The sequence below is a fragment of the Penicillium cinerascens genome (assembly GCF_028974065.1).
Source record: "Penicillium cinerascens strain IBT 15544 chromosome Unknown contig_16_segment0_segment0, whole genome shotgun sequence".
NCBI lineage: Eukaryota > Fungi > Ascomycota > Eurotiomycetes > Eurotiales > Aspergillaceae > Penicillium > Penicillium cinerascens.
This window is the reverse complement of record NW_026695286.1, coordinates 3,957,371-3,974,045: the sequence shown is the minus strand read 5'-3', so window position 1 is coordinate 3,974,045 and position 16,675 is coordinate 3,957,371. Positions and strand designations below refer to the sequence as shown.

Below are 16,675 nucleotides of genomic sequence, written 5' to 3'. Positions count from 1 at the left end.
AGATTGAGTCGTAGGGTGGTAGCAGGTGAATTTTGGGTATTAGCTATTCCGAGGTTTGTTCAGTGTACGTGGTGTACTTGGCTGTGTTTTCCTATATACTTCTCCGCCATTGCCAGGAACCGGTACAGCCGGACTTCTCAAGTTAAAGATTAGGTCCTCCTTGCTATCCGTGCACTATCATAAAATACAGAGAATCGCTATCACGTCCATATAATCATACATTATTCCATATCCCAACCCGCGGTGCCCTCACGTCTCGCGGGCTAGCCAGCCCCTCTACGAGTTGACTGACGGCCTCTCTTTCCGAACGAATCACCTCAGCCTCGAGAGTGCGCATCGCACTAATCTCCTGGATCATGAGCTGAATTGACTCGGCAAGGCTCTGGGCGACTCGAGTGAGAGCCGATTGCCCCAAGCGCTCCACCTCTCCAAAGCCTAAAATGTCAAGACTCTGAAGCTGTCGCTGGCATAACTCCAACTTTACATGTAGAGCGTGCAACTCCTCCTTCCAGGCTTGATCGAGCGGATCAACAAATGAAATGCCATGCCCCGAGTATTCGCGGTCGTGCCGGACCAACTCCGCTTGCTCAAACCATAGCTCAAAGGTCTCGACGACCTGGTTATACCGCCCGCTCATTCCAGTGGTCACAAGATCTGAGGTTTCTTGTAATACCTGGGAGAGTATCTGGATTTGCTGAGGGAAGTCGTGAGGGCCACGATGGTCATGACAATTCTGGAGCCAACCGCTCAATGCCTGCGCGTTCAGCTGGGATTGGCGCATCTTCTCGTCTTCCAGCACGGAGTGATATTGCCCAGCAACACCGTCGTATTTGCTGCGCAGGCAAGTCTCCGATTCAGCTTTCCAATCATTATGCTTTTGAAGTGACTTTGAATGGAACAGGCTGAGTTGGAGGAGCTCTGTCTGCAAGGCTGCGATATCCGGCCAAGATGTAGGGATAAGCAGGCCACTGGGCTCAGCGTCAACCCCGCGGGTGGGGGTGGGCGGCTTGGTTGGCTTCTTAGGGGAATAGTGCTGTTGATATGATGAAAAGTGTGGTCGGGATTTCTGTGCTGTTGGCGTCGAGTCTGGTTGAATGGGTTGCGTACGGGATGGAACCATCTGACTGCGATGTCGCGCATGGCCTCGGACAGCTGCTGGTGGCCCGGCCCCAATTGCCGGAGGTTGTCGCAGTGAAGCTGACCGCATCGGACGCGATGGCGGTGGCATATTGGTCTTTTTGGGAGAGGGAGGTCTCGGAGTAGAGGTGGATTTAGTATTCAGGACCTCTGAAGACGGTGACGGGGCCGTTGCTGAGTCCCTGCTGGCCATCTTGGAGAAGGTCCTAATTGACTGTGTCGGTCCCCGGGCCTGGTTGGAAGCCCCATGGTCTTTCGAGAGGCCCTCGGCCGGCGAAGAATTAGAGGGAGGATGAATACTATTTTTTGTCGGTCGCGAAGACGTGGGAATTCCGCTAGACGTCGCACTATTTGTCGCGAGGCGTGCTATGTTGGAGGTCTGCAGCTTTCATGTTAGGGGACTGGAATGCTGGGGGAGATCGCGGGGATCTCCTGAAGGGGACTGACAGGTTTCCGGGGGTCGCGCAGTGAAGCGGAGCGGGTAGGAATGGGCATGATTGCGAGGCGTCAATTGTCATACATGGACGAGCAGCATCGCACCAAAACCCGAGGTCGACCGAGTTTAGGAAGTCGATCACGAACGGTTCTTCGGGTCGCGACGATCGCGGCAAAACAAAGGGTGGAGCTTGCGCCTCGCCTCGCCTGAACATGGATGATCTATCATTTCTCTCGCAATTCTGCTATACATTTTCTAAAATTTACTAACACTTCCCATTATATTTTGATGAACACTTGATTCACGAAACAGCTCGTTGGCATGGAAACTCTATTTTCATCACTGCGGTCTATAGCGCAAGGCGCACCCTGGTCGCCCTGAACAGGGGCCAGGGTGCGAAAAAAAGGGGATCCCACTTTTGAACATTGAGATCTCAGCCCGAATTCAATTTGCAGAGAAGCCGACCCATCTGTGCACATTACTCAGACATCGGCCAGGATCTTCAACCAGTCCGGCCAAGTCCCCGGTGACTTTTTTCAAAGTTCCTTTCAGGATCACGGCTCCTTCAAGTAGAAGCTTAAAAAGACAAACAAGGCTTCAAAGGTTGCCGCGGCGAGGGAAAGAGACGCCATCCACTGCCGCGTGGTCGGTGAACCAGCACACCTTCTCACCACCACCCTGGTTCACCAGAGCGGAGGGAAGGCTACGTCCTTCCTCCGTATCGAAAATCGCCTTCATGATATCCTTCTTGCCGGCACCGGTAGCGACGAAAGCAATGTTGATGGCGGAGGTGACGACGGGGAGAGTAAGAGTGATACGCTTGGGCGGGGGCTTGGGAGAGTGGCTCTCGGCAGCCACCCAGGCGTCCTTCTCGCGCAGCAGGTCGTGGCCTGGGAACAGACTGCAGGTGTGACCGTCCGGGCCGCAGCCCAAGAGGATGAGGTCGAAGAAGGGCAGCTTGACGCTGTCCTTGGCAGCGAAAGATCGCATCAGATCCTCCTGGTAGAGGTCGGCCAACTCCTGGGGGTCATCATCGTGGACGTGCTTCTCGTCGATAGGGTGGACGGTCGGGGCTCCGAGCTCCGCGGGGATCTTGCTCAGCAACTCGTCCTTGAGCAGGAGATAGTTGCTGTCCTTGTGGTCGAGGGGCACGGCGCGCTCATCGGCGAAGAAGATGTGCCATTTGTCGAACTGCGGAGTATCATCGGGGGAGCCATTGCCGGGAGCCAGCAGGGCGCGCGCCAGTACGGTGGGCAGGGAGCCACCAGAGACGGCAATGCGGAAGGTATCGTGGCGGGCTAAAGCAGCAGCCTGGCAGCGGAGGACGTAGGGCCGCAATTGCTCCGCCAGAGCATCGGTGCTGGGGAAGCTGAGGAGATTGGGTTGAGCAGTAGCCATGGTCTCTCGATCTGTGTCTCAGCGGTGGAGGAGATGGATGGTTCACAGGGAAGAAAAGCAGCGGGGTCTGGGCGGGGCAATGCCGCAGTAAAGAAACCGCACTCGAGGTGTATGACGTCGTCCTCGGAGAACCATTATCATTCCGCCTATAGCGATCTACCGTCACCTACACTGACCGTCGTCGGGCCTTCCCGTGGCCCATGGTAACCTATAGGGCCCTGGGGATAGCACTTTATCGCGTATGTCGTTATCTGCTGCCAACAATGAGATCCGATTAACCGGTTTATGATCGGCACATTCCCACGTTTGTCACCCGTTAACCTATAGTCATCACGTTGCTTGTTTGGGCCTCGTGCAGCATCCGGCATGTCGGCAACTTGCAGAAGGAAAACGACCGGATCCAAGTTGCCGCGGTTTCTCCGGGAAACTCCTTTAAGGAAGTCTGACAGATTGGGAATATTCCTCATGGAGCGAAGCATATTCGAGTAGACCTCCGATAGGAGGCCTAACATGCGTGGGGAGTAGACACGTCCTCGATCTAGAAAACGAGTCAATCAAGACAGTCTTAACGAGGGTGCCTTGGTGTCATGACGCCAATGACACCCGAGACGCGTGTGACAGCAGACGGCAAAAACTGGAAATTGAGGAATTTTGGGTTCACGCGAAATAAACTACTGGGGCCCAAAGGGATTGTCGCCCAAAGCACTCGATTTATTGAGCATTCTTGCCCCCTCTCCTTCCTTTGTTTTCTTCCAGCTCTTCAGCTCTTCAGCTCTTCTCTTCAACCTTGGGAACTCTTCCACCACATCGCATCACCATGAGTTCGCCCGCGGTTCAGATTACGCCGCAACCGCACCCCATTTCCCATCCCGGCTCATCCTCACCCCCGGCCTTCGACCTCGTCCGATGTTCGCGCTGCCAGCAATCTCTCGGCCTAGGTAACCACACCGCCTCTGGGGCTGTTCAGTTCGGCATGAACTCCTACTACTGTCACCGGTGCGCCGCCAAGGTCGGATTCGTACGATGAGGACCTTGCCGGACCCCGATCGAAACAAAAACATCCTCAGCAAAACCACAAGAGCTCAACAAACTCTCCTCCCTGAGCGAATGTCTTTTTTTCTCTCTCGCTTCTCTATAAATATCCAACATCACCTCGCTCCGGAATCCAGAAGTACTATGTCGGACTCCGAGCCACTACCAATCTCTACTCGCCATCACCAGACGGGAAGGCGGATGCGTCCCGGTCCAAAATCTCGAAGTTGAAAGAAGCTGGGAAGATAGTGAGGTCGACTTGTTGCGAGGACCTCGACTTGATAATAGGTGCTTTGTCCTGTACCCAGGCTACAGGTCATCCCCCAGACGCCTTTATTCACCTGCAAGGTCAGAACATACACGATATCTGATCGGTTGAGCAATATTTCTGGCATATCATTAACATGGTATTGATGTCTTGTCCTGAGCCATACATTTTCATGTCTCCATATTCATTTCCTCGAAGTTTTCTAAAAAGAACCTAGAAACCCTGAAAATGAATCTATAAACCTTCAGAAGCCTACCCGATCCCACGTACCGTGAACCATAACCCGTAGAGATCTTAGTATCGCGAGGCGACCGATCTTGGGAGGCCAGTATCGACTACTTCTTCTAGTCGATTCCTAGCCTATGTTGATCACCGCGGCTCCATGATTTAGGGTCACGAGGGACATTGGAAAAGAATTCACATCATCCTCAGCTTTCCATCCCATGGTCGGAAGGCCAGAAATTCCCACGTGTCATTTGACGGCGTCGCACATGCCCTGGCCGTGATCACGCCGGATAACACCGAGGACCGTCCGGTCGGCACGGGATACAACGATCCGGCTTTTCTCATTACGCGAGCTCGTGTTACTATTACCAAACTCGGAAACCCCTCATGGTTCCTCGAGGGGAAGCTGCCGTGTAACCACGTTACTACGTCTGCGCGGGGTGAGATACATACAGCATCAGACAGATTGAACAAGCAGAAGCAGAAGCAGAAGCAGAACAGAAACATGTTGGGACTCGAATCCTTCCCGACGCACTCGCAGCCAGCAGCCAGCCACGACGATATCGAGCTGCCACTGCAGGTACCTGTTTATCTATGGCGTTATAAATCAATAATGGCAGATCGCCGGGGCAACATCCAACCATCCACGCCACTGAAGACATCTTCGTCTGATTGATCATGTTGCAGGGTTCTCTCGGGCCCCCGATCGCCGATCTCTAGGTTCTGTGAGCGGGTCCGATCTGGTTCAATGATATCCATTAGAGAGCTCCACGGCATCTGCACGCTAGAGAGTAACTGCAGCATATGTACAAGAGGCCAATGTGATCGATATGGGCCGTGCCGCCCAGCTCCACTTTCCAACATACCTTCCTCCCTGGGTGACGCCTCAGAGCACCTCCGATCCGGATCTGGCGGTGTAACCCCGAGCAAGATAACTCCATTATGCAAAGATTTCGCGATTTGCCTTCCATCAATCACCTCGCTTGCCCTCACTTCTGTGTTCAGTGGGAACCGGTATATCCAGGATCGAGACGAACCTGTCAATAGGGAATTGGCTTGGCTCCAGATTGAGGGAAAGAAAAGATAGGGGGAAGAATAAAAAAAAGCAAAAGCGGACGGATGACCCTGGTGTTTCTGGAGGGCTGAGACTATTCCCAGTAGAGTGGTACGGCCAGAGGGTTTATTGCATTTGGCAGCGGACGGTGGAAGCTGAGCTCAGGTTTCGCGACCGAAAATGACATATCTCAGCATGGCCGACAGGAGGAGACGATGGATCCCCTACATGACTGGCTGATGGCCAAGGCCTCTCTATGCGTTACCTGCATCTCCTGGGTCTCGCCTTCGAGCTGGGTCTGCTCCTAAGGGCCCGCTTCTAGGCCGACGTGAATTATTATTACTAGTGTCGAGCCAGCTTGTCCATGATATGGAAATGGTTAGTGATACATTCACAAGAGACACTTCACTGCTCGCTCTTTTCTTGCCACTTTCCCTATAACAGTCCGAACGCTCCTCTGGCTCGAGGAGGGTTCTGCTTCTTCGTGCATGTGTCGGTCAGACCAATCCGTTGACCTGCATTGATTGAGGAGAAGCAAGGTAAGCCCGGTTTCCTTGGTCTTCTGTATCCAAAAAGAGATGCTTCTTTCACGCTTGGGGTGATGTCTACAATGTCGCGTTACCCCTCGTCCCAGACAATAGGGATCGATCCGCCCACATTGATGTCTTGAATGGCCTGCGCTAACTGTAAAGCTCCAGCATCTGTTCTTTAATCGTGAACAAAGCAGTTGTTCCAGTTGAAGACCCAACCGGCCACAGCCCGGTCGGACAAGTTGAACTCCGACTGTTTCGCAACGCCGGTGGCCTTTCAAGATACTGAACACTGTGATCGTCTACCGAACGACAAACATCCCACTTCCGTCTGTATCTCGGATCAAGCTGCACCGCCTGTCGGGAAAACAGCAACAGCCCGAGCCCATCATTGGAACGAGAGATTTGGAGATTTGTCTGCAGAAATGCCGTTTCTTGGCCGGGAAAAGGGACGCAGTCCAAGATCTCGCAGATCGGATGATGAATTCGTCGTGTTCCTCCAGGGAGTAAGCACTTTTTATCCAGGATATTTCCAATCGCGACTTTTCTGACTGTGAGGGCAGATTCCCGCCCACTGTCGCTGGCAAGAACTGAAGGACCTCGTGCGTCAGACGGCTCTGCATATTCGGCAGGCCGTGGTATACGATGACAACCATGGGTTTCCCACTGGCCTAGGGCAGATCATTGTGAAAAATGAAGATGAAGCGTGGCGCACTTATCGTATGTGTCCGCTTTCAACCTATATATTGGTGTCGTGGTTTTAACAGGGTATATAGACCGGCTGTCAACCAATGGATGGGACGGTCACAGCTTGGTTGTGACGCTGGCACGCACGAACGCGCCTACAAAGCCCATCGCCGGGCCTACCAGAAGCCCACAAGCAGTAGCAGTGATACAGAGCTATGCATCCGGCCATTCCACACCCCCACAATCCCAGGGCAACGTGGTCATGCCTCCATCACCCATCTCGCCAGAGTAAGATCCGCAGCCCTGGCTCTATGGGGGATTCAAAGCCTCTAACCATGAAACAGATCCATCCAATCGACAACCCCTACATACCCATACCCAGAATATGCATCCATAGCGGGCCCAATGGCGATGTCACCCCACCATTACATGTCCATGATGCCCGATTCCAGAATGCAACCGATGCAGTGCTTTCCGCCATCCCCACTGATGCATTCTTCCATATGTGACGGCCAAGGCTGGAACGTGATGCCAATGTACCCGGTCTCACCCATCCAACCCCTCCACGATACGAGCGATGGCTATCCTCATCACCAACCACGCAAGCCCTGGGCTAACTATACCGAACGCAGCAGCCCGACAGGCGACTCGACTCAACGTGCAGTCTACATTCAGAACCTAAATGCGGCCACCACAGCAGCAGACCTGCAAGGCCTTCTACAGGGTGCAGGAACCGTCGAGCGGTGCAATGTAACAGTGACCAAAGCCTTTGACAACCAAACACAAACACAGCACCAGCCCCTAGGCTCAGCCATCATGCGCACCATTGAAGAGGCCAAGCGAGCCGTGGCTACACTCAACAACACGACATTCATGGGTGCGCAGATCCGCGTAACGATGGGGCCCGGCACAGTACGTAGCGGAAGCTGGGACGGAGCAATGGCTGCCCTGGAAGAGGATCTACCCGACCTGGAAGTCAGCGACAAGAGTTCAGAGGGTGGCAGATGTGGCCAGGAATTTCCCGGAAGGAAGAGAGTTGACCCTCATAACCCGTTGGTTGTAGACGGGTCAGGAATGCAGAAACGGTCATTAGAGCTACTGTCGACATCAGCGCCGACTTGAGAACAAACGGACACCGTTACGCATAAAGGAGTATTTGGCAGCTGCCCAGGCGTTTGCCTCAGTCTTGAATCGAAAAATCATCAGTTCATTTCAGACTATCGTTGCTTGAGTTCGTGCGAAACCATTTTCATGACCCATGTCATAACCGTCAAAATCAAACCTGCAAACAACCAAGTATATGCCCAGAACGCCGTTTCGATGAAAAGCCCGTGATGAAAGAAAAAATATATCAGAATGCAAAGCAGTTGAAGAGGATATTGAGAGAAAATCATTTTGCATGATTGACCATCTCTGCATAGACCTCATCCGGGATCTTTCGAACCAGAAGAACAGTCAAAGCGATGATGTCTTTGGCTTGCAGAGGTGGGAAAGATCGAAGAAGTTTGTTGGGACTAATCAATTTGTCAGATGTCACATAGCCATGGATAGGAATCGAACTTACCTCGGACTCTCAAGAATCTCATCTCGCATACGGATTAGCTGGGCAACAATGCACAGGATATTCAAATGTGGGCCATATGCAAATAGGAAGTCCCATAGATGCAAAACCTCTGGCAACGGTGGTGTGCAAGCGCAAAGAGTCAGCACAGAAGGGAAGGCATATAGCTCAGCATGCATGCCCTTGGAAAAGAGATAAGCGGCCAGTTTAGGCTCCACGATCTCCAAGCATCGGTCAACCAGCCGAAGGCCTCTGTGGACTCCATCCATGGTGCTACGAACGTAGCCTGGGCATTCCACGGTGACAAAGTGGTGGAAGAGAGCAAATGCCTCGACCTCGCTGCGAGCCGCATACAAGAATGGCGCACAGAGGACGTTCATGCCCTGAACATAGATCGCGGTATCTCCCACGGCACCACCGGCGGAGCCTGGTTCGGGCTCTTCTGCAATACTAGGAGGTGTGTTTACCAGAAGCTCCATCTCCCGTCTTCGGGACGAGGAAGGGCGGGAGCGAGTCTTCACTTTGGAGTCGTGCAACTTCCATGCCACCGCGTTCAGCAGCCGGATCAGACTTGCCTCTGTTACGCGACGCTTGAAAAGAGGATCGGTAGCGAGAGTGCGAAAGGTATCATTGCGGATCTTGGTGTAGGCGGGGGAGCCGCCGCGGTGGACAAGAGCGAGGTAATCATCAGTCGGGAACGGAGGAACATGAAGAAGAATGAGCCAAAGGTAGATCCGATAGGGTGACTAGAGACAAGAAGAAATTAGTATTGCCATGGATACCTCAATCAGACAGTCAAAAGTTACCATGCCATCTCCATCCGCATCCACCCTGGTCGATAGAACGAGATACTTCAACTCCTGCAGTGCCTCCGGAGTTCTCCCATTCTGTGGACCATCACGAAGCAGATTTTCGAGAAGAGATCTCTTGAGCCCTACGCCTGAGCCTGTCTTCCGTGCAGGCCGCCTCTGGGTGGGAACTGGCACGAGCGCCGCTTGCGCCGCTTCACGAGTTGCCGCGTCACTGTTGGAACGCGCCCGTCGATGTACGGGCGCCCGAGCCGTGTTGTTTGCCGTTGATATCGTTGATCCAAGATCAGCAGCGCGAGATCCTGGCCGGGAAGATTGAGTTTGAGCAATGAGGGCGTTGGAGGTAGTCAGGACCTGGTGGGACTGGATCTTCCGTAGTGTTCGCATCGTTCGTGGTGAGGCCGGGACCTCAGGGCCAGGGAGGCCCCAGGACGGCTGATATTTGGCCATGTCAGGATTAGTGTCGCATTGGAATGCTTTGGAAAGGCATTCTCTGGTAAGTTTCAGAGGTTGAGAGGAAAGTTGGTGTCTTTTGAGGCTGCGGTGGCTGGAGCTGGTTTTCTGCCGTTGGAGAATGCGGAGCAAGCGCCCACCACTCGTTACTTGGGATCATCTCTAACGGATTGTATTGTCGTGACTGTTACATCCTATCTGCATCGCCTGAACAAAATAAGCAGATTAAAAGCCCACATCCCAACGCCAACCAAGACGATCATTTATACAATTTCAAACCCGGGCAGTTCCTGGCTCGCGCTGACCACTATTTCCGTTCTCTCCACCAACAACACTGCGGACGAAGTCGTGATATTGAAACACCTCGCCTCTCTTGGCTGCACCTCCGGTCTTCGCTGCCCGACCACCGAATGCCCGCCGCCCTGTAAAGCCGCTGAAGACTTCGTCGATCTGTTGTTCTGTCAATGGTCTCCCTCCATCCTCGGGGACTGTGTGTAAAAGCGCATCACGTAGTTCAGCCGCATCGATCTGGCCATTATCGTCGTCATCAAACGCGGCCAACGCATTAATTAAGTCTTGAGAAGAAGACATGGGTGCCATCAATTCGGACAATGTGTTCAAGAACGTCGGGAAGTTGATGGTTTGGCTAGAACTCGATGGGAAGAAGCGCGATAGTGTTGACGGCGAGGAATCTTGGCCTGCAGGGATGGTTAGTTAGCATGACTTGCTTGAGTTCGAAGGGAAAATCGATCCACTTACCTAGGTTCATAAGCACATCTGCAACGTCATCCTTGTTGACTAAACCATCGTTGTCGCGATCGAGAACCTGGAATGCCTCTCGGATCTCCCGCGCCACATTGGGCGGAAGTTTTGCAGCAGCATCAGTACCGGCACCCCCCATCCCACTCGAGCGGTTTCCCACAATCGGTGATGAATGTCCGGGCGAACGTGCGCCTTTAGTCGGGGAGGGAGGCAGCTCTCTGGTGAACTTGGGCTGCGGGATGGGATCGGACCTCGGGGATACGGAATTATCCTCGGCGGCGGTATACGACTGATTGAGCTTGCTGGGTGATACCATCGGTGTATAGCCACTTCTGCTTGGAGAGCTTCCAGGCGTGCCAGGCCGATTGGTGGGTGGGGAGTTCGGTGTCGAGGGCCGCCGGAAGGGCGATGGCCTCGGGGACCCAAACGATAGAGGGGACGGTTTGAAAGTAGGATTGCTTGACTGCATCATAATCAGCGACTGGCTCTATCGGGTGTCATTTCAGATCGTACCATGGTGTGGGGGTTGAGGTTGGAGTCTCCCATTGCGTAGTTGAAAGCAAGTAAACAATGCCCCGGCAACAAGTCGGCCCGATCGGGCACGTGCCGCGATCGGTGTTCGGAGCTGTTGAGTTGCGGTGGATCTTTGTATGTATCGATTGGAGCTGTCAATTGCACTAGTAGCTATGACCTTTCATATGAAGATTTAGTATGCGAAGATTCTGCCTACCTGGTGCACCGTGTCCTCGGCCTAAAGATTCGCATACGTTACTTTTATTAGAGAAGTACACTGCGGCACTGTTATCGGCAATCGCCCCCGCTGTGGAGATTCCCTTTTTTTGACCCCTGAACCGCCTTTTGACTCTTGGGTCGGTGATCGGCGTGCGGTACGCTTCCAGACACATCTTCAAGGTCAAGACATGCCTTTCCCCTCCTGACTCGGAGCATCCCTCTCGTCTCTCAAACATGGCGTCGACGCTGCCATATCGACCGTCGAATGAAACTCTGTCGACAAATCCTAAGACGAACGGCCTCCCTCGACTGTCCCCCGCACCCTCCTTCGTAGGGCGCTCGCCCAGCGGCTCGCACTCCTCGACCCGACGCATTTCCGCCGACAATGTGGCCGGCCATAAGCCTCGGCGATGCAAATCGCAATACCCGGTGGATTCGCCGGAGCGCCATGTGGAATACATTCTAGTGGCCTCCTTCCACATCGACCGGGGTCCGATCATGGAGCACCAGTATCCGGCTGCGATCAGTGGCGATGAGAGCATGCTGGCGGAGCTGATGCTTCCAGATCAAACCCATGTGCGGAGTCAGGATTGGACCATTTTCTTCCTGCACAAGGACACAAGCGGTGACGATGAGGAGGAAACGGAGGCTGGAAAGACGAAGAAAAAGCGCAAGTCAAAATATCGTGGGAACGAGGAAGGCGCCGACATTCAGAATGAGGACCCAGATGAAGGCTCCGATGGAGAAAGTAGTGACGACGAGGAAGAGGGTGGAGAAGGCCCGCCCTTGATGTATGTGTTGAACCTGGTGAACACGAAGCAGGATAACACAGTCCGGCGGTATGTCTATCCTTATGGCGATCGCGGAGAACTGGAACTAATACACGGACAGCGGTGCTGTTGTCAAAGCCATGGCCATCTGTACAAGGCATTCATTCCTCCACATCTACAAGGTTAGTCCTCGTCTGGTACTTTTACCGACAGCACGAACTCACAACTATAGCCACTCCTTCTCCTCGCGCTAGAAGATTACTTCAAGTCACCCTACCCCGAAACCCTCGCATCCCTCTACGACGCCGTGAATAACATGGACCTCTCGTTGATGCCCAAGATGTCCATACTAGAGCGCCATATCCTACAGTCCAGCAACACCAAGGAGATGTTCATCGAGAAATTCGAGCAGATCATCCGTCAGCGCGAGGAAGAAGAGTCAGAGGACGGCGAATACTCACCGAAGAAAATCAGTCGATACCTGTTGCCGAGAGACACGCACGAGTTCGAATCGAAAGTGGTCTACCACGACATTCCCATACCGGTCAAAATTCCCACCGTGATCTGGCCGGAGACGGTGGGTGACTTTTCCCTGGTCAAGCTTATCCAGACGTTTTCTGGGCCTCATGCCACCTCCCCTCAACCTTTCCCGAGCCATCCTCATTTGACCACAAGTGGCCCATTCACGCACCCGATCATCGTTCTTGTCAATGCAATTCTCACACAGAAGCGTGTCGTTTTCCTCGGGCACAATCGTCCATCTGGAGAGGTGGCCGAGGCAGTCCTTGCGGCCTGCGCACTGGCGTCTGGTGGAATATTGCGCGGCTTCACCCGCCATGCTTTCCCCTACACCGATTTGACCAAGGTCGATGATCTACTCAAAGTCCCTGGTTTCATTGCGGGTGTGACCAATCCCACCTTCGACAATCACCCGGAATGGTGGGACGTTTTATGCGATCTCCCGACGGGTCGTATGAAGATCTCGAGCCATGTTGAGTCGGCTCCGGTAACAGAAGGGCTCTTGTTTTTCCAGCAGCAGAATGCACTTTCGCCAAATCATACATCGAATGTGAACTCGGATCCGACGGGAGACAACCTATTCATGCAGGATATCCTGCGTAGCATTGCCAATCGTTACGGTGAGAATGCGATCCGTGCAAAATGGCGGGCATACATCACCAAGTTCACCCGAGTTGCCGCCGCCTTTGAGGAGACTGTCTATGGTGCTTCAAACCTCTACATCATTGGCCCTGGGGAGGAGCTTTCACCTGATAGCCCCACTGGTCAACAGGCTGATGCAGCAGACCCTTCATCGCTTCGGGGGCATGGCTACGTGTGGCCCGATGAAATTGCCAAGCAGCGTGAACTCTCTGCGTCGGTTTCACGAATCGAGGGCTGGCGGAACACTCGGTCATACTACTCGTACATTCAAGACATCGCCGCAATGTACTTCCCTGCTCGTCCCATTCAGCGACCCGACCTGCACCATCATCATGACAGGCTGCGGACCTTGAAGTTATCCCATGCCGACTCTGCCGCTATCTACATGGCTCTTTCTCATGCCGTCAAAGACTATGCCGGTATCTGCCAACTGTTGACAGTGGCACCCGAGAACCAGGCGGGTCTGTTCTATCTCAGCATGGGGCTCTTCCATCCTGATCAGGTTGTACGTGAAGCGACGGTCGACTTGCTGGACCGTATCGCTTCACATCCGGCCGGCCGTCATTTCTGGACCCACCTAAGCCGCTTCGCGAAGCTGGGTTATTTCCGGGTGAAGCGTGATCGCGATGCAGCCCAAAGCCCGATCTCGGGTCCCGCTTCTCCCACAATGACCAACCTTGGTACCAGTTTCGGCGGCGAGCCACAGAGCCTGGTCGGTGTTGCACTCGGGGCCAGCATGTCTCGGAGAAGCTGAATGTCTGCGGATTCCATCTTTGCTTTTGAGCGCTTCCTTTTTATACACTCCCCATTAACGCATATACCTTTTTTCCCCTGTTCAATTTTCACGAACGACAAGCGCCTATACCTGTATCCATTCATGATGCTCATCTTTGATTGCATTTGCTTTATCCATATCTTGTTCTGCGTCTTCCGATATTTTGTCTTGCTTCCTGCCGTGAGGGCTCCTGGAGATATTCTTCGTCGGCGGCGTTTAGGAAAATAAGCTTGGTCTTTGACCGCATCCCAGTAACTTGCATTTCCTATTCCCGAGTACTCATCAAAATACGTCAGGTTTTCTCTTGTTATACAACTACCCCGAACGTTGGATTTGCCTCGGATCTAAGCTCTGGAGGAGACATGAATGGCAATCAGGACACTCGTATACAAACTCCGCACCATCCTGGTAGACCTATACCCCGAACCACTCAATAATAAAAGTCTACTGTTCTGGGACCTGGGTAGACGATCTGAGGCGTGAACCTGTGACCGACCTCGACATTGTAGGCGCCGAGCCCAATACAGCACCCGAAGAGCAAGTGATGTAGAGATTTGAGATGGGAAAGGCTGTTTTCGAAGCCGCTAGGACTGAAACTTCTATGGTTGAGTGGATATGTGCAAGATATGGATAGTTATGCGGTTTCGTGGGTGGCAGGTACAGTGCGCTAGCTATGAAGTATGGTTATCTCCAGGCTATAGAGCTCTGGATTTCAATAATATTGATAAATAGCAGAACTCTTCACATCACCAGGCCCGGCAGGCTGATGAAGGACACCAGTAGCACCAGTAGTGTGGCTCTCGTTTTCAAGCCCATGTTGGTAGAAGATGCTGACAATCTCGTCCCTGCCAAGCGAGATGGCAAGCGACATGGGTGTCTGCTTATGAACATCCTGAAGATGAGCATCTGCGCCAGACGACAAGAGCAACTCCACCATTCCGATATTGCCTCTCTGCACAGCCTTGAAAAGCGGCGTTCGGCGAGGATAACCACACTTATCCACCAAAGCTCCGCGCTCGAGTAGAAGCTGGGAAATTTGCATGCGGCCGCTGTCGGCCGCGCAAACCAGTGCCGTGGCACCATTCGAACTCACTGCGTTGGGGTCGGCACCACAGTCCAGTAGTAACGTGGCTACGGTCAAGCTCCCGCTGATAGCAGCTTGAGAAAGGGCCGTTTTGCCCATGTTTTTCCCACAGTTGGGATTGGTACCATGGACCAGAAGCAGTTGGGCAATGTCATCGAATCCTCGTAGTGCAGCAACTCCTAAAGCAGTCTCGCCGTGGGTGCCTATCTTGTCCATTTTGGCACCGTATTCCAAAAGCAGCGAGATAACGTCTTCATGGCCGTAGGAGACGGCAACCATCAGGGCAGTCTGGCCCTGCGAATTCATCGTGTTCACGTCGGCACCTTTATCTAGCGCGTATTTGACCGAGCAGACCTCGCCCATTTGAATCAATGCAACAAATTCATCTTTGGAGTTGTTCCATTTAAACTTCATTCGGCTCATCAGACTGGGTTTCTTACCCCGTGCAATTGTAGGCATAGCTTGCTGGGATTTGAATGCTGAAGAGCTGGTTATACTGGCCCTGCTGTGTCTCCTGTTCTCTGTTTCCACGGGAATTGGGAGTGTGTCGGGCTGCCATGCCAGCGGTACCACCTGCTTGTCGGTGTCTTGGGCCATAAGGCTTGGCTCAGACAAAACGGGAATCGGAAAGTCTTCCATGGGCGAGGTTATAGTGGCCCACGCGTGTTTGGAGGAGTCATCCGTGTCCTGAATCTCGAATGCGACGGGGATGGGGAAGTTCTCTTCTTTCTTCGGTATCACCTCCTTGTCGGAAATGCCCTTTTCTTGGGACGCAGCTTGAGGTTCAACCACCTGATCTGATGGTGGTTGTATCAGATCCACTGGATCAGAAGCTTGTGCTGTTGACGTGATATTCTTCAATAGTTCCTCTTGATCCGCAGCCTTTCGAAGAGTCGACATGATAATGTCACGATTCTGGGATGTCAATTGAGGGGCGATGCCAGCATCTTGCAACTCATGCTGCAGCTTTTCCCACGCACTTTCTTGATCACCGCTTGAAGAGGTATCGTCCAGAGCACTCGCGACAATTTTTGCCTCCCGCTTGCCAGACTTTACATCGTCGATGAAGCCCCGCACGATACGACTCACATTAATTTGCGACGATCTGAAGACAAAATCAGTATCCTCACCATCTCGGCCGCCAGCGAGTATACAAACATCATCATATTAGCATTCGCAATACTAAGCTCGAAGATCAAGTCCGAGAATCGCGCGCGAATGTCCGAGATTTGGCTCTGCGGCCCCACCTCTTCGGAGCAACTCTGAAGCTTTTCCAAATCCAGGAGCGTGGTGTGACAGCGTTCTAGCGTCTTTTCTAGTTCCGGATTCTCGCGATCGCCCAGGAATGAGGACTGTGTCTCAGCGGTGCCAAGCACCGTCAAGAGTAAGCCGAGCTCATTGTGCGCCTGATTGATAAGGTCGGTCGACTCGCGGGTGGAGTCGTAGAGCGAGTCGGCCAACGGTCGGAGCACAGCGATTTGATGTGCAGGCTGGGTGCCTGGAACCTGGGGTAGGACCATCATGACGAGAGCAAAGTAATGAATGGAGATGCCTCACGCCAAGGGCCAAGGCCGCAGGCTTTATTGAAAGGGGTCTGGCATGCGACCTGGTGAGGATTCGAGGCTGAGCCGCGATCGTCTCAGGGCTGTGTTTTCCGCCCCCAAACCCCTGATTGACCGCTCACGTTTCCATTCGTAGATGCAACTAGTAATGCACACGGTGATATGAAAATTGGTAGGTACTTCGGCAGATTGTACAGATCGAGCTAAGTACTTGACAAGAATTAGGTATAAACAAAGAA

The 16,675-nt window shown here is 53.1% G+C and overlaps 8 protein-coding genes across 8 annotated transcripts; 3 read left to right on the top strand and 5 right to left on the bottom strand.

The window, feature by feature from the left end:
* Positions 1 to 214: 214 nt before the first annotated feature.
* N7498_001496 (uncharacterized protein) lies at positions 215 to 1,228 on the bottom strand (the record flags this gene model as incomplete). The annotated part of the gene is made up of 1 exon (XM_058448559.1): positions 215 to 1,228. One exon carries the CDS (start codon positions 1,226 to 1,228, stop codon positions 215 to 217), a length of 1,014 nt encoding a protein of 337 aa, XP_058313970.1.
* A 942-nt stretch (positions 1,229 to 2,170) lies between these two features.
* Positions 2,171 to 2,971, bottom strand: N7498_001495 (6-phosphogluconolactonase; the record flags this gene model as incomplete). Its single annotated transcript, XM_058448558.1, has 1 exon — positions 2,171 to 2,971. The coding sequence occupies one exon, from the start codon at positions 2,969 to 2,971 to the stop codon at positions 2,171 to 2,173; it is 801 nt and encodes a 266-aa protein (XP_058313969.1).
* Positions 2,972 to 3,788: 817 nt separating this feature from the next.
* Positions 3,789 to 3,998, top strand: N7498_001494 (uncharacterized protein; the record flags this gene model as incomplete). The annotated part of the gene is made up of 1 exon (XM_058448557.1): positions 3,789 to 3,998. The coding sequence occupies one exon, from the start codon at positions 3,789 to 3,791 to the stop codon at positions 3,996 to 3,998; it is 210 nt and encodes a 69-aa protein (XP_058313968.1).
* Positions 3,999 to 6,505: 2,507 nt separating this feature from the next.
* On the top strand, positions 6,506 to 7,889 carry N7498_001493 (Nucleotide-binding alpha-beta plait; the record flags this gene model as incomplete). The annotated part of the gene is made up of 4 exons (XM_058448556.1): positions 6,506 to 6,586; positions 6,644 to 6,800; positions 6,857 to 7,055; positions 7,112 to 7,889. The coding sequence occupies 4 exons, from the start codon at positions 6,506 to 6,508 to the stop codon at positions 7,887 to 7,889; spliced, it is 1,215 nt and encodes a 404-aa protein (XP_058313967.1).
* Positions 7,890 to 8,157: 268 nt separating this feature from the next.
* N7498_001492 (TBC domain-containing protein) lies at positions 8,158 to 9,587 on the bottom strand (the record flags this gene model as incomplete). The annotated part of the gene is made up of 3 exons (XM_058448555.1): positions 8,158 to 8,281; positions 8,332 to 9,074; positions 9,135 to 9,587. The coding sequence occupies 3 exons, from the start codon at positions 9,585 to 9,587 to the stop codon at positions 8,158 to 8,160; spliced, it is 1,320 nt and encodes a 439-aa protein (XP_058313966.1).
* Positions 9,588 to 9,863: 276 nt separating this feature from the next.
* On the bottom strand, positions 9,864 to 10,898 carry N7498_001491 (uncharacterized protein; the record flags this gene model as incomplete). The annotated part of the gene is made up of 3 exons (XM_058448554.1): positions 9,864 to 10,288; positions 10,350 to 10,815; positions 10,866 to 10,898. The coding sequence occupies 3 exons, from the start codon at positions 10,896 to 10,898 to the stop codon at positions 9,864 to 9,866; spliced, it is 924 nt and encodes a 307-aa protein (XP_058313965.1).
* Positions 10,899 to 11,318: 420 nt separating this feature from the next.
* Positions 11,319 to 13,769, top strand: N7498_001490 (AFI1/MesA family protein; the record flags this gene model as incomplete). The annotated part of the gene is made up of 3 exons (XM_058448553.1): positions 11,319 to 11,923; positions 11,976 to 12,036; positions 12,087 to 13,769. 3 exons carry the CDS (start codon positions 11,319 to 11,321, stop codon positions 13,767 to 13,769), a joined length of 2,349 nt encoding a protein of 782 aa, XP_058313964.1.
* A 733-nt stretch (positions 13,770 to 14,502) lies between these two features.
* N7498_001489 (ankyrin repeat domain-containing protein) lies at positions 14,503 to 16,397 on the bottom strand (the record flags this gene model as incomplete). Its single annotated transcript, XM_058448552.1, has 2 exons — positions 14,503 to 15,979; positions 16,033 to 16,397. The coding sequence occupies 2 exons, from the start codon at positions 16,395 to 16,397 to the stop codon at positions 14,503 to 14,505; spliced, it is 1,842 nt and encodes a 613-aa protein (XP_058313963.1).
* Between the last annotated feature and the right edge of the window lie 278 nt (positions 16,398 to 16,675).